Below are 16,329 nucleotides of genomic sequence, written 5' to 3' on the forward strand. Positions count from 1 at the left end.
CCTGAGACAGGCCTGTGTGGGGCTGCGACGCGGGCCTTTTCCAGTCTGCGGACGAGTTCTTCCGTTCTCGGGCAGTGTTCTGACGACCAAGTGCTTAGTGTCCTTTGCTCCAATCCCCCGTCTCTTCTGTCCCTTTCTGTGCTCTTGAGTCTCTTCTCACCTCCAGGCCTGCTCCCTCACGCACTCTTGTGGAAGTTTCTGCGTTTGGGCCTCTTTGCCTTGGAGGACGTGTGGCTGTCAGGCTCTGTACAATGTCATCCCTGCTGCATGGCTGCCTGCGGTGGTGCCCCGGGGGCTGTCTCTGCAGGCCTGTCTCCAGGCTTCTGGTCTGTTCTCTTGTCATCCCACGTTGTCTTAACAGCAGTGTCTTGAAGTCTTGGCTTCTGGTAGAGGAAGTCCTCCCCCGTGTCCTTGTTCAGGAGGGCCCTGGTCGCTCTTGGCCCTGTCCATGTCCACGTCCAGGGCAGGGTCAGCTTGAAGTTTCCACTCCCCAGGAGAACAGAGCCCTCCTGGGGTCTGAACTGAGGTTGCAGTCACTCTTGTCATTTAGGGGAGATTGGCATAGTTAGAGTCAGCACAAGTGTTTTTTAGTCTTGTGAGTAGAGACCTTCCATGTCTTTCATTAGCTGATTCCTTTGGATTCTCTTAATACTTCTGGATGCTGTTCTAAACAGCATCATTTAAGCTCTTGTTTTCATGTTCTGTTTGCTGTTCTTTGTTCTAATTCGAGGTTTCATCTTCAAGGTGGTTTGTTGTAGAGGTATGTCAGGCATGTCACTCAGCCATCATCATGATGAGGCTGTTACATGCGATCTGAGAACCTCGGGGGTGGGTGGGTGGGCGTCTCTGATCTCAACGAGACTCCCTCCAGGTCTGCATTCAGCTGCCTGTCCAAGAGCCACAAGACGGAAGTGCTGAATGTTTCCCCCAAACCTCTTCTCTTAGATGCGACTTATTTTTAAATAGGAACATATTAGTGTTGAATTTGACCCTGATTTTTAAAGGTGTAATCCAAGGATAAAAACAGTGATATATGAAGCGATGTTCAACATCACTAATCGCTAGGGAAATGCAAGTCAGAACCACGATGGGATAGAACCTCGTGCCCGTTAGGAAGGCTGTTACCAGAAAGGTAAGAAGTGTTGGTGAGGGTTGGAGAAAAGGGCACTTTGGGTGGGAATGTGAATCGGTGCAGCCGCTATGGAGAACAGCGTGGAGGTTTCTCAGAAAACTGAAAACAGAGCTGTGGTCTGTCTGTTCTGCTTCTGGGTATTTACCCAAAGAATGTGAAGGTGCTCATTCAGAGACATGACCCGGTGTTCGTTCAGCGCTTACTGTAGCCAAGGTGTGGAAGCAACCTAAGTGCCCATCAGCAGATGAATGGATAAAGAAAACGTGAGGCATAAGCACTCACACTCACACGAAGGAATACCAAGCCGTCAAAGACCTGATCTCGCCGTTTGAGACAGCATGGACTTAGAAGGTATTGTGCTAAAGGAAACAGATGAAGAGAGACAAAGACTATATGATGTCATTCGTGTGTGATATTTCTGTGTGTGTTTGTAAATGAACAGACAACATAGCGTGCTGGTTAGAGAGGAAGGGAGGTGGAGGAGGGCAAGATGGGCGGACAGGTAGCGCCATGGGACCGATGGACCCTTCGGACTCCTTCGGACTCCGCCGGCGAGCACGCCGCAGGGTGCACAGAAGGCACGTGAAACAACAAACCGGTGTTGCCTCAGTTCAAACACTGCAGCCACAGTCTTTAGAATTACTCCTTTTCTCGTTCTAGGCTAGGAAAAGCTGGACGTCTCTGTTACTGAACCATAGCTGAGGTGATGAGAAATGCAGCCGGCTAGGCACAAAGGCGGTGGAAGGAGCAGGCTGCGCTGCTGGGGGTGTGCAGCGAGGGTAGCGTGTTTCCAGTGGGTGCGGGATGCGTGGCAGGGCCTGGGCAGGCGCTCTGCGTGCCTCAGTCACCCGATCCCACGGTCGCCGTGTGGGGTGGCTGCCAGTGAGCCGGGGAGCCAGCAAGGACTCAAGGTGGTCTGACTCGGGAGCCCAGCCCACAGCTGCGTCAGATGACAGTGAGACTGAAAATCCTCGTCGGGCCTTGCATGGCCTCAGCCAGGACCGCCGGGGCAGCAGCCTGGGCCTCTCCTCCTCCTCCTCCAGCTGCTCTGGCCTCATTCTCGGGGCAGTGTCCAGGACACAGCAGGGCAGGTTCCTGTCCACAGCCCCTCGCGTCTCTGTTCCAGCTTCAAGGCTGCCAGAGTCCGCCAGTCCACAGCGGGAGACCCGGGGACGGCGAAGGGCGTGGATGCGGTGGAGTTCAGAATTGGGCCGTAGTTTAGTTAAAGGTTCCCTCTGTTTCCAGCAGAGTGTTTTATCACAAGTCCATGTTGCATTGCCTACATCTGTTGAGAATTTTCTTTCCCCTTTGTTCCTTTAAACGGGTCAGTTACTCTAGGTTCTGCTCCTTCTTCATCCCCTCTCCCTAAACACCAAATCAGCCTTGAGTTCCTAGAATTAACTCAGCTTAACTATGATATTTTATGCTGTTTATACACAGTTCTAAATAATATTATAGATGTAAGATCCTATTGGTATTGACCTGTAATGTTCCCCTCTTGGAATAGTAATCTGACTGTTCAGATTTCACTGTTTTTAATCTTACAGCACCTTATATAATTTGAATGTAAACATATATGTCAAATCAACAACTATCTATTGAGGTTCTGTTATTTGAATAGGTAATTTTTTTGCATTTAGAAAAGTGGGATAGACATCACACCATAAAATGCGTGCTCTGAAAGTGCTGTACTTCAGATTTTATTGAACGCATCCTCATGTTCTGCAGCCCAGCCGCCGTTCTGTCCCTCAGCATTGCCTTCACTTCGGAAGGAAACCTTAGCCTGTTGGAGTCCCTCCACTCTCCACCTTCCTCCCGGCCCCTGGCAACTGATAACTCACTCTGTGCTTCTGTGGGTTTGCCTGTTCTAGACAGTTCACGTAAATGAAACCAACTGTGTGGATTTTGTGTCTGTATTCTTTCATTCGGCGTGTTTTCAGAGTCCATCCGTGTTAGTGATTGAGTGGGTTTCCGCCTCGTCCCTTTTTTGACTGGATAATACTCGGCAGTGTGCTCACTCCACGCTGTTGATGGGCGTCTGGGTCACTCCCTTGTTGAGCTCCTGTGCGTAACGCTGCTGTGAACACGTGTGTGCGTGCTCTTGCGTGGACGTTTTCAGTGTTCTTGGTTAAATCCCTGGAGCGGGGTCACTGGGTGGGTGACTGTGTTTTCAGTACAGACAACATACTTTGCCCTTCTTCCGGGAGGTGATTCTTCACACCAGATGTTTTGAACATTAAAGATATTCTGTGTTCTGAGTAAATTTCTTCTAGGTCCTCATGAGATAAATCTTGACTAAAAAGAAGCTGAATTCTGAGTGAGCGTCACAGGTACTTAGAATGCTTCCTGAAAGTTCCCTGTGGGTTGAATTTTGACCTCGTTCTCATGGTCTGAAAACTCCCTGAAAGTGCAATTAGAGCTTGTCTGGAAGGGCAGGTGATAAGCCCGAGGTGACTGTCTCTGGCCCCAGGCCTGCCCTGTCGCCCGTCTGACCTTGCCCTTCCCCCAGCGGCTGAGCTCTGAAGACAGGCATCAAGTCCTTACCACCAGTTTCCTTTTAAAATAAAACCATGTCTTCTTATTTTCTCACGGAGCATCCTAAGTTCAGGGACACTCTGTTTTTCTGCGGTGGAGGTCCAGCCCCACATCCATGCCAGCTGGGTCTGGGGGCCAACGAGGGGCCGGCACATCCTCCTCCCCTCCCCTCTGCCTGGATCAGCTCTGTGTCTGAGGCTCCGTGTTACAGTCTGTTTATGGAGGAAGACCCTCGTGTGTCGGGGAACGCGGGGAAAGCCACCGCCTTGATGCACTCAGGGGACCCACTGGGTGTGCAGTCCGCTCCGTTGTGTGCTCAAGTCATGTCTGACCCTCTGTGACCCCATGGACTTGGCTTCCCTGAGAGCTCAGTTGGTCAAGAATCCGCCTGCAGTGCAGGAGACCCGTGTTGGACTCCTGGATCGAGAACATCCCCGGAGAAGGCATCGGCTACCCACGCCAGTGTTCTTGGGCTTCCCTGCTGGCTCAGCTGGCAAAGAATCCGCCTGCAAGGCGGGAGACCTGGGTTCGATCCCTGGGTTGGGAAGATCCCCCGGAGAAGGAAAAGGCCACCCACCACAGTATTCTGGCCTGGAGAATTCCGTGGACCGTATAGTCCTTGGGGTCTGAGTCGGGCATGCCTGCGCGACTCACGCTGCACTCCCGCTGTGTGCTGTTTCTTCGCCTTCGTCTCTTGTTCCTTCTGGTTTGGGGAGGCTGAGCGTGTGTGTGTGTTGGTCTCTTGGTCTTTCAAAGACCCTCAGGGAGTGACTTCTCTTGGGTCTTAGGAGTACCAGGTCATCAACTTAGGCAGTACGTTTCTCGTTTCGAATCGTCTTTTAGTGGGGTTTCCAGCCTTGCCCTGGCCTCCGGGAAGCCCAGCCTGTGTTCCGCTCTTGCTGACAGGTGCAGGGCCTCAGCTTCCCGCGGCGCTGTCTCCCCGGCTTCACCTTGTTGCGGGTGAGTTGTGTGTCAGCAGCTTTGCCTTTGTGGCTTTACTGATCTCTCCTGCCCATCGAGGTCTAGAACACACACTGAGCTGCGAACCTCGAGTCATGGTAGTGTTTGAGAACACAGGTCAAGTTAGTGCAGGTGCTCTTCTGATTTAAGCTGTTGCTCATTTAGAGATGAGGTGAGGCTTGGGGAGGAGGGCTGCTTTAGAAAGTCACACGAAGAACCCAGGTCTCCCGCACTGCACGCGGATTCTTTACCAGCGAATCTCCCTGCAATGCGGAAGACCTGGGTTCGAGCCCTGGGTCAGGAATATCCCCTAGAGAAGGGAAAGGCCACCTGCTCCAGTATTCTGGCCCGGAGAATCCCATGGCCTGTATAGTCCGTGGGGTCACAAAGAGTCGGACGCAACTGAGCAGCGTCACTTTACACGAGGAAGAAGGAGTGCTGCTGTGCTGTCCTCTGACGCGTGGTGCGTGAGACCCAGACTGCGACGGGGCGCGTGGGCAGCACGGGAAGTCCCGGAGACGGGGTCCACCCCGGTCCCCAGCTGTTGGCTTTGCAGATGGAAGGCTGAAGTAGGCCTCACTGTGAACATCAGCAAACACCCTGACCTTATTAGCCTTACTCTGGGTAATAATGTGTGATCCAAGAAGGGGTGTTTGGAGTCTCAGCCTCTGTGAGGCGCCCCTGTACCCCAACTAGGAAATCAGCACTTGAACATTATAGCCAGGAATGTACTGAATGCAGTAACTGTAGACTGAACTGATTTTATCTGGAGTAGAGCTTGGGTTGTACTCTACATATATCTGACCACAAGTATGTCTTCCTTTAAGATGTAGGATTTAAAATTATTGGGCAGGCACCATTAAACAGGGAAATCAGATTATAATCGATTACTTACTTCTCTTACTGAAGCAGTAGTTGCAAAAGCTAGTTCTAAAAGTCAGTGCAAATTTTGTAAAGAAAAGTGTTGAGTGAATTCAGTCCTGTGTCAAATAAGGTAGGATCGTTTCTGCAAGAAATAAAATTTTTGTAGGTAAGATGAACAATAAGATTCCACTGCTGAAGACTCACAGGTAGTTGCTATCCTTCTTGTAGTTTTTTTCTTGTGAATCCTTTATTTCAGGACTAAAGAGTGTGGGTCTGACCATTTCCTGTTCCTTTTTTGAAACTTTAAAGTGACACAGCATAGAGATTTTTTGCTAAAGTTTTTTTCTCTCCAGCATATGACTTACACTGGCAGCTGTTAATGAGAGACTAAAGTGCATTGCATTTAAAGCATCACCAGTCTTACTGGATTTGCTTTAGGAACTTATCCTGATATGTGTATTTAGAATGATAGAATTTATTATTGGTAATAGTTTTTCCTTTTTATTTTACTTTTTCATAAGTAAAACTAAATAACTTGAATTTGCATCTGTAATTAAAATTTGACTCCCTGCTTGAGAGTTTTCCATCAGCCTCTTCAAAGGGTACACTTCACTTGTGAGGGTTTCCAGCTCCTCAGTCTGAGATGTTGCTGCCGACAGCTTTGGGATGCGTGAGTGCCATTTCTGCTGAACTGAGTAAAAATGATGCTCAGATTTCCTCTGATCACTGAGGGCTCCCTGCTTCTCTGGATCCAGGAACCCAAGTCTCCTGAGGGATGAGTGCCCTCTGGGGAACTCAGCTGAACCCCCAGGGAAGATCGAAGCCGGCAGCGGGCTCTTCCGCACAAGAAATGCTGCAGAGGACTGACCTTTGTGCCAGGAAACCTCCAAACACAGCACGGACTCTCCATGTCTCCGGTTGTGACCTGAACTGATCGTAGATGTGTGCAGAATTTATGGTGACATTCAGCAGTACGTGAACTGTGAACTTCCAGATGTTCAAGCTGGTTTTAGAAAAGGCAGAGGAACCAGAGATCAAATTGCCAACATCTGCTGGATCATCAAAAAAGCAAGAGAGTTCCTGAAAAACATCTATTTCTGCTTTATTGACTATGCCAAAGCCTTTGACTGTGTGGATCACAAGAAACTGAAAAATTCTGAAAGAGATGGGAATACCAGACTACCTAACCTGCCTCTTGAGAAACCTATATGCAGGTCAGGAAGCAACAGTTAGAACTGGACATGGAACAATAGACTGGTTCCAAATAGGAAAAGGAGTACATCAAGGCTGTATATTGTCACCCTGCTTATTTAACTTACATGCAGAATACATCATGAGAAACACTGGGCTGGAAGAAAGCACAAGCTGGAATCAAGATTGCCGGGAGAAATATCAATAACCTCAGATAGGCAGATGACACCACCCTTATGGCAGAAAGTGAAGAGGAACTAAAAAGCCTCTTGATGAAAGTGAAAGAGGAGAGTGAAAAAGTTGGCTTAAAGCTCAACATTCAGAAAACGAAGATCATTGCATCTGGTCTCATCACTTCATGGGAAATAGATGGGGAAACAGTGTCAGACTTTCTTTTGGGGGGCTCCAAAATCACTGCAGATGGTGATTGCAGCTATGAAATTAAAAGACGCTTACTCCTTGGAAGGAAAGTTATGACTAACCTAGATAGTATATTAAAAAGCAGAGACATTACTTTGCCAACAGAGGTCCATCTAGTCAAGGCTATGGTTTTTCCAGTGGTCATGTATGGATGTGAGAGTTGGACTGTGACAAAAGCTGACCAGAGTGTGTTTATTCCAGAGAACAAAAATCTTCAGGTTCCTTTTACTCTCCTTCTGTCAGAATGTCATCAGCAGACACTGTCTCTAACTGCAAGGCAGGTAGGTGCTCAGGACTGGAGGTGCAGGCTGGCGAGGCCTGGATCCCACCCTCAGGGAGGCAGGCAGCCTCATGTGTTTCTGCAGACTGCAAGGCTGGCTGGGAGAAAGGAAGTCCTGGCCATAGGGAAGCAAATAATGTGTTTATGAGGATTTTGTCTCTGGATCAAGAGCTCAAAACCGGCCCCAGATGCTTGTACAGTTTGTGTTTGATTGTAGTGACCTTTCCAGCGTTTGTCTCCTCCGCTTCTCTATCCCAGGAAAGTCAGAGAAACTTAACGAGAAAGTGGAAGTCATCACAATCCAGTCCATGACTTGGATCTTCTCCAAGAGTTTGGTTATAATTGCTAATTAAACACAGTCTAGCTAATTTAGGAAAATACTGAATACAGCTCCATAAGACTAAACATAGAATTACCGTATGGTCTGGTTTTCTGTCAACAGACACAGATTTGTATCTAATCCATGGGATTACAATTCTACTTCTAGGTTAGTATCCAGAGAATTGGAAGCAGGGTCAGGTATTTGTCCACTTGTGAATACAAATGTCCATACAGCGTTATTCACAACAGCCAAAACGTGGAAGCAACCCAGATAGCCATTGGGGAATGAAAGTGAAGTCACTCAGTCATGTCCGACTCTTTACGACCCTCTGGACTGTAGTCCGCCAGACTTCTGCTCCGTCCAGGGGATTTTCCCAACCCAGGGATCAAACTCGGGTCTCCCGCATTGCAGGCAGACTCTACTCTCTGAGCTACCAGGGAATCCTTGAATAAACAAAATGTGTTTTGTTTTGTTTTTTTTTAATATTGGAATGGAGTAGTCTTCAACCTTAGAAAAGAATGATGTTCTTACACAGACTACAGCAGGGATGCACCTCGAAGATATTATGCTAAATGAAATACGTCAGACACAGAAGAACAAATATGACACGATTGCACCTACGTGAGGCGTCTGGAGCCATGATGTTCGTGGACGCAGGAAGGAGGAGGTGGTTGCCTGGAGAATGAGGGGTGAGCGTGCCGTGGCTCACAGGCTTGCCTCGGGGGGCGGAGGGCTCTGAGCTGGTTGTCCATCAGTGTGGATGTACTGAGTGCCACCAAACTGTACACTCAGAAGCAATTAAAATGGTAAATGCCGTGTGCTTTTGCCATAATAAAAAATTATGCTCCAAATTATGTTTGCTAATATTTTATTTAGGAGTGTGTGTGTGTGTGTGTGTGTGTCACAGCTAAGTGTGTGTGTGAAGCACAGCTAAGCCAAAGCTGTTTCTCTGAGGGCTTCGACTGCCCCTTCCCCACGCCTGGCCTGGCAGAAGGAGTTCCAGGTGACAGACAGCCCCGAGGTTTTCCATAGGACAGGCAGGTCCAGTGGGGAGTTGCAGGCACCCTCTGACCTTCTGGATGAGGGCTCCATGACCTCGGGAGGGCGGCTGAATGCTGGAGGTTGGTTTTCATCTTTTGAAACCGATTCAGTGAGACGCCCGGGACCCCAAGTCCCGACGGGCCCATGATGTCTGTTGTCCCCCTCCGCCTCCCCGTCGTGACTTCTTGAGACACTCCATTGAAGACTGGCATTTCCCCCTCTTGCTTTCTGGGATGGATAGGGGGAAAATGAGGAGTCGTCACTGAACAGGAAGCCATCTGACGGCAGGTGTAGACGTCTTCCGGACATTGAGGTGTTTGTGCTCCTCCGTGACATGAACTGCGAACGGTTTCAGAATTGTAAACATAACCGTTCGGCTACTGAGCTGTGAGCGTGGGAATGCACTTCTGACCGGACCACGGTGAAGTCGTCGTTTCCCTCGACTGCCGGACTCCCCACTGGTCCCCGACCCCGAGACTTTGCTGTCGCCTCTCGTCGCCGTGGCTGATGGAAAGGAACACACACGCGCGTGTGGACTGTTCTCTGCATCTCTGACGCCCTGATCAACGCTTCAGTCCGCATCCTTCACTGCTTGGTCTGTGTCACATGGTCGGTCTCTCTCGATTTCCCTGTTTGTCTGTTGCAGGCATCTGGACGTTGACGACCCTCCTCTGATGGGGAGGGACCATTCCTGCTGACTGGTCTCCGTCCTCTGACCGAGGCTGTTCCCTCTGGGGACCGGAGAGTTCCCGTTAAGACGGAACTTGTGCTGGTCAGGCAGTGGGCGTCAGAGTCTTGCAAGGGGATTGCCTCCCTGCCAGGGACCCCAGAAACCCCAGGTGGTGGGGAGTGGCCCCAGGAGCATGGTTTTGAAGCTGCACCCTGACGCTGCTTTGAATCGGTTTGAGAATCTGTGGACGGAGGGATGTTGTACTTCTCAGGTCAAGTGTCACACGCCTGAACCTCGCAGATCAGAATCTTTAGTTTAAAGAGGCTGATCTTACGTGGGTTTTAGGAAATTTAATTAGCTAATATTTATTTAAAATCGCATCAGTTCAGTCGCTCAGTCGTGTCCGACTCTTTGTGACCCCATGAATCGCAGCATGCCAGGCCTCCCTGTCCATCACCGTCTCCCGGAGTTCACTCACTCACATAGTCTTCATTAATTACCACTTTTTCTTGCAAAACTATTTGTCTTTTTAAACCTCCTCGTTGCTTTTTCATACTTAATATTCCTAGATTGATTCCCTCCAGAAACAAAACAACATCAGCTGAAGACGTCACAGCTTGCATTGCTTTTGCTGTCGGTTTTCAGAATGATCCTTAATCCTGATACTCCTAGATTTTTAACTAATTCACGTCACTGTTTTCCATTTACCTGCCTTCATGTATCTCTGGCATTCATGAGCTGTTTAGTCATTCCAAGGAATTCTGTGTGTGTGCTTCGTACACTACAGCTGCTTTTTCCACCCTCCATCCTTTGGCGTTCTTTTACTCTTTAAAGATAGTGAGTTAATTGCGTACAGATGCTGTATGCGCGTGGCTCCTCAGTACAAAGTTTCGGAGCCCCCGGCCCGGGCTCAGTATGGTTCCAGTGCATCTCAGGAAGCAGGGATGCAGGTGGTGCTGCCTGCATCCTGGAGCATGTGGTGGTGCCTGATTGATTCCCAAGAGGGGATGTCAGAGACACGAGAGAGCCCTATCTTACAGAAAAACCGGATTATTCACCTGAAGCATTTTTATTTAAGTTGACGTTTTAAAGTTTCTCATTTTGTAGGAGAGGTACTTTCATGAAAGGTTGGAGGCGCACTGTTGTGGCCTTGGAGTTGGACACAGGCAGTGAGTGTGTGAGTTGACTACAGCTAACACAGCTAGTTATCCAAACTAGAAGGCAGAGAAGTGGTGAGGCTGATGGGGGTCAAGCGAGAGGAGGAAGACTCGGAACGGGGCAGATAGAGCAGGGTGGAGGTTCCGGACGCACTGTGGATGTGCAGGGCAGCCGAGACCCCCACGCATCTCGGCCTCCCAGGGTGGTACCAGCCAGGGGGAGGGAGACCCCGGTGATGCTGTTGGGAAGGCGGGAGGCTTGCGGACCCGGTGCTGTGCACTCAGCGCTCAGGCGTGTTCATCTGTAACGTGTGTCCCGACTGTGCTGGGTGCCCTCCTGCTCCGAGGAGTCGGTTCTTACGGCCCAGAGCTGGCGAGGGCCCAGGGGGCTCAGCTTGAGGGGTGGGGAGTGCACACTGAGTTGGGACCAGGAAGCGCAGCCCAAGCTTTCTCATGATGGGTGTTGGGTGCACCGGTGCTCAGATTGTTCCTGATGGAGCAGTCACGTGGCAGCAAGCCTTCGAGCAGCACCTGCTGTATGTCAGTGTCCCCTGCGAAGACCGCCCGGAGCCAGCCTGTGAACCGAGCCCTGTGGGCCGGGACCGTAGCGGAAGGAGCTGGAGGAGAGCCGTGTACAGTGATTGATAAAGGGCTCCTTGCACGTGTTGTGGAAGCAAGCGGTGAGAAGGTTTAAAGCCTGTCTACCTTTCGTTCATGTTCACTTGAATTCAGCATGCAGATTATGTAATCGGAATAAAATGATAGGCTTTTATATTGTTAAATAGGACTGGGTTCAGTGAGAGTGTGGCTAACAGTGTTTTGAAAAGTCAGACTCTGTAAAGGAGGGCTGAGGGTTCTGTCGACTCTGTTGCCGGCTCTCTGGCTTAAGATCACAGAGAGGGATGGCCGCAACTGTCCGAGACGCCCAGGCCCTCCTCGTCTTCCGGCCGCCTGGGCCGCCTCGCCTCCTGTCTGCGCGCCGGGTCAGCCTTTGCCCATAGCGTGGACGCAGGCTCCAGGCAGATGGCTGGTGAGTCGGCAGGCTCACTGTGTCCACCTCAGTCCTCGCTGCCCGGAGTCCACTGTCTGAACCGGTCACGTGGTGGGTTTTGTTCCGTTTTCTGGGTCTCGTGGGGCAGTGAGGAAATCCAGAGACTCATTCTTTTATGGTTGGAGCACATTTCATTTTAGAAATACACTTTCTGAAGCAGTGAATTTTAACAGGTCAGCAGTACCTGTTTGAGGGTATCTCTTTTGCTCTTAGGATGTTTTAAAATATAACTTTATTCAGGGGCAACACTAAAACGTGGGTTTTCCTGGCTGGACTTCACGCCAGTGCCTCCTAGGAAAGCGGCTGGTGGTCTCGGCGCCCACCCCCCCCCCCCCCAGGAGCGGTCGGCTCCTGCATCTGCGTCGTCGGGGCTCAGGTCTGAGGCGGGCCGCGTGTCGCACGGTCTCTGCCGTGGGAGCGGCTTTGCCCGGGTCTCAGCGTCTGCCTCTTCGCTGAGTCCTGAGCCGTGGCTTCTGCTCTGCGGTGCGGCTTTCCGGTCCCCGCTTGTCCTGACACCGAGTGGCCCTCAGACCCTCCCCTCCGAGCGGAGGGGGCTGGGCTGAGGGGTGTCAGGGTTCCCTCCGCTTGTTTGTTCGGTCAGTGGTGACCACGTGTTCTGAGCACTGGGGGCCCATCAGTGAGCTCGATAGAGGGGACCCTGCCCTCAGGAGCTTGGCAGCATCCAGCCACGATTTGTTAGTAAAAGTCAGATGAGACAGAGCTGGGGTGAGGACTGAAAACACCAGAATGGGCTGGCACGTGGATGGTGCCAGGAGGGGGGCCATGGACGTGGGTCCAAGAGGAGGCGGCGGTGCAGCTGCCATTGAGATGAGCAGAAGAAAGCAGCTGTCAGAGCTCCAGGCCCAGAATGTTCCAGGCAGAGGGAAGAGCGAATCCAGAGGCCCCAGGGGAGCGCAGGCCGGGCACAGACGTCAGGAGGGAGGTGGCCCCAGGCTGGCGCCTGTGCGCCCAAGGTCAGCCCTGCTGTGAGCACTTCTCCACCCAAAGAGGGCACAGTCATGAGGCCCCAGGGGTGGGCAGTGGAGGGTCCCTGGGGTGGGGGGCGCTCAAGCCCCTGGTGAGATTGTAGGGCCCGTAATGTCCGCCGAGAGCCAGCAGGGTGTCAACAGGGAGGTGAAGGCCAGTTCAGCAAGGCTGGTCACATGAGCCAGCAGGAGTCCACGTCTGAACGTGCAGAACCACGGAGAGCTCCGTGGGACCTGCCGCCTCAGAGGTGCAGAGCTTGCTGCCAAGCTCGCATGTCCAGGCTGGTGGACCTGTAGCCTGGAAGTCCTGCCTCTCTGCACGGGGGTCTCCGGGGGGCCCTTGGAGACGTGAGGACCAGGGTGGGGTGGGAGGGCCGGCCCTGCGCCTGTTAACAGCTCAGGTCCTGACAGCCTGGCTGCTGTCACCCCTGCTCGGGTGAGCCACGGGCGCCCACCCCTCTGGGTGGTGTGGTGCCCGCGCCGTCCACTCACCTCCCTTCCGTCAGCTCGCCCCCAGCACTCACATGCCTTAAAACTGCACTGTAACAAGTGCACTATAGGCTGAAGGTTAAAGAAACAGGAAGGGCGCCTGAGGGCTTCCTCAGGAAGACCCAGCAGTGCTCCCTCACTGGTGACCGCTGGTCAAACACTCTTCCATTAGAAATTCTCGGTTTCCGAGTGCATCAGCAGCTGACCCTGCAGGTTCGCCGGCACGTTGGAAGGCACAGCACAGCCCGGGGTACGCGCTGCAGCTTCAGCGGTAACATCCGAGGGTCGCTGGTGAAAAGCATTACAGACCGTCCGTTCAGGGGACTGCTGAGCAGCCTCAGAAAAGCGCAGGGGGTCTGAGCTGAGGATGGACGCTGGCGCCTGAGGTGCTGTCTGGTGCGGGCGAGTGAGGCAGGACGCTGGGGCTCATATGTCACTGCGGGTCTGTCCGCGGCGGATGGGAGGGAGGCACTCGTGTAGCACTTGCTGCTGGTGTGGAGCCCCCCCTTGAGGAGACCTGGAAACCAGACTCCAAGACTGGGATGGTGACGGGTCCCAGGCTGACGGAGGGCAGGGGGCCTTTCACCACCACGCGCTTTTTTATTCTTGGACCGTAGACGTATAACCGCTCCCAGATTCCCCAGAGTGAATCTGTTTTAACTTCAGAAATCTCCCGTTCCACCAACTGAATGAAAGTCTGCCTGTTGTAGCAGGGAGGTGATCTGACTTCTGAACGTCCACTCACCAGTCCTCCAGCGGCTCCAGCTTCCTTTCACGTTACAGGAAATATTTGACTCGTAATTCATCATGTTCTTCGCAGAGAACTTCTCACTCGTTGAGTTAGTAAAGCACAGTTGACTTAGGTTTCTTTCCCTTCCTTCCTCCGCCCAAAGGCTCTGTACATTTGTTACCAGGTTAGATGATATTCAGACAATTCACACCAGTAGGAGGATAACTGTTTGTCTTAACGTTTGAACTCATTTTTCAAAAATTACTCCTTTTGCTGCGCCGGGTCTTGGTTGCAGTGTGTGGGCTCTCGTTCCCTGACCAGGGATCGAACCTGGGCCCCCTGCACTGGGAGCGAGGAGTCTAAGCGGGACAGGCCTTCTGGGTGGCGGGAAGGGGACGCTGTCTCCAGCCGTCTAGGAGGCTCTTTGAAAACGCAGCGGAACCAGGACTGTGGACGGAGGCCCAGACCTCCCGCGGAAGAGACCCAGGCGGCCGGGGACTGCTTCACACGTCTGTCCGAGTGGACCCTCACCTGGAAGCAGTCTCGGCTCAGTGCCAGACGGCCTTGGCTCTAGTAATATTTCTTTGGATCCATTTCCTTTTTTTTTCAACTTCTCGCGCCCAGGACATGTCCTCTGTTCTCGTTGAGTTCCGTTCTTCGAAAGTCAAGTCCTGCAGCTTCCCCCCAGCTTGTTCCTTCCCATCTTTCTTTGTTAGGAGGGAAGGCTGAGGGCAGGCTCCTTCCTGTCAGACGTGCGAGGACAGCAGGCGCCTTTGAAAGCAGGCTCTGCAGAGGTTCTGGTCTCCAACCTTCTGGGACTGTCGGTCAGCCCCAGGTCGAGGGCAGGCTGGGGGTGGGTGCTCACCGCTGTGCTCCTGGGCTCCCACAGGCACCTCCCCGTTCATGGATGCGCTGACGGCCAACGGGACCACCACTCTGCAGACGTCGGTCACGGGCGTGACAGCCGGGAAGAGGAAGTTCATCGAGGACAGGCGAGACCAGCCTTTTGACAAGCGGCTGCGCTTCAGCGTGCGGCAGACTGAGAGCGCCTACAGGTACCGGGACATCGTGGTCCGGAAGCAGGACGGCTTCACCCACATCCTGCTGTCCACCAAGTCATCCGAGAACAACTCGCTCAACCCGGAGGTGAGCGCTGGGGCGGGGACCGTGGGGCCGCCGTCTCCGGGCCCGTAGGCTGAGCCCCCGTTCCCCTGGGCCCTCCACCCCGCCCGCCCGCCCCGGGCCGGGTCCAGCCATGAGCAGGGAGGGGCAGGGTGCCCCAAGCCCCTGCCTCCTGGCCAAGAGCCCCCCGTCCGCCCAGGTCGGGGGGGGGCCTCCCTGAAATCACGTGTGAGGTGTGTGCTCACGCCCCCACCTCGGGCTCCCAGAGCTCTCGGTTCAGGCGAGGTTAAGGTCCCCTGGGGTCCAGCCCTCCAGAAGCTCACCCCACCTTCCTTCCCGTCAGCCTCCAGCTCCATGTGGAATGGAGCTTCAGCTGCAGTGATTCCTACACGGTTATTGCTGGTTGTTAAGTAGCTTCCAGGGGGTGAGGGAGACGGGTGCTCCCAGAGGCTCAAAAGCTTAGTTCTGTGACTTACCTAAAATCAGAGCTGTTTGAACCTGAGCTATTTCATGCTTAAAATTGTAAGTTCTGATAGTTCATTTCCCACTTGTGGATGGTAGGTCAGGCTTTCTCCAGGTGAAAGCTTAGGTGTTGGCCAGTGGTCAGGGGGTACCAGGTCCGGGCTGGTCCCCAGCACCTCGTTAGAACGTTGGTGTTTGTAAATGCTTCGCAGGGACCGTTTTAAACGGTTTGTGCTGACTGAAAACGCCTCCATGCTGTGCTTCCTCTTATTGCACTTGGGCACCAAACTTCAGGTTTCCGTCCCAAGAATGGGAGGCTGGCGTCAGAAAACAAAGCAGGACCAAACCAGCAGCTGCTTTGAACTGGCTGCATGTGCCACCTGCTGTCCAAACGGTAGAAATGCCAAGAGGATAGAGCAGAGCTCGCCCTCCGAGAGCCACGAGCACAGCGCTGCGTAGCGACTCGGATGCACACGTCCCCCAAGTTACGCTCCATTCCCGACGGGTTCTGTGATGACGCTCTGTCTGCACTGTTCCCCACCCCTGGCTTCAGAAAAGAAGGAAGTTGCGAGCCACTCGGTAGACGGGGGCTGCAGTGACCCCGCTCCCAGTGAGCTGGTCGGGACGGTGCAGTGAGGAGACACTCGGGGTGCCTTTCAGGTCATGAAGGAGCTGCAAAGTGCGCTGAGCACGGCCGCGGCTGACGACAGCAAGCTGGTGCTGCTCAGCGCTGTGGGCAGCGTCTTCTGCTGCGGCCTGGACTTCATCTACTTCATCCGGCGCCTGACGGACGACCGCAAGCGGGAGAGCGCCAGGATGGCCGAGGCCATCAGGTACGCACCCCTGCCCACGGGATGGCCGGCTGAGCCGGACCCTGCTGCTGGGGGTCTCCTCCCCTGAGATGAGTGATGAGTGGG

At 52.9% G+C, this 16,329-nt stretch overlaps 1 protein-coding gene across 2 annotated transcripts in view; it reads left to right on the forward strand.

Annotated features, from left to right (window-relative positions):
• CDYL (chromodomain Y like) overlaps nucleotides 1-16,329 on the forward strand; it is a 98,462-nt gene that overhangs the window by 73,414 nt on the left and 8,719 nt on the right. For both annotated transcript variants that reach the window (XM_040249382.1, XM_040249383.1), the window contains 2 exons: nucleotides 14,718-14,974; nucleotides 16,073-16,245. In XM_040249382.1, the coding sequence (XP_040105316.1) occupies nucleotides 14,718-14,974; nucleotides 16,073-16,245 (430 nt within the window). The remainder of the gene's footprint in view (nucleotides 1-14,717; nucleotides 14,975-16,072; nucleotides 16,246-16,329) is intronic.

This window comes from Oryx dammah, unplaced genomic scaffold, assembly GCF_014754425.2.
Source record: "Oryx dammah isolate SB20612 unplaced genomic scaffold, SCBI_Odam_1.1 HiC_scaffold_11, whole genome shotgun sequence".
NCBI classification, from domain to species: Eukaryota; Metazoa; Chordata; class Mammalia; order Artiodactyla; family Bovidae; genus Oryx; species Oryx dammah.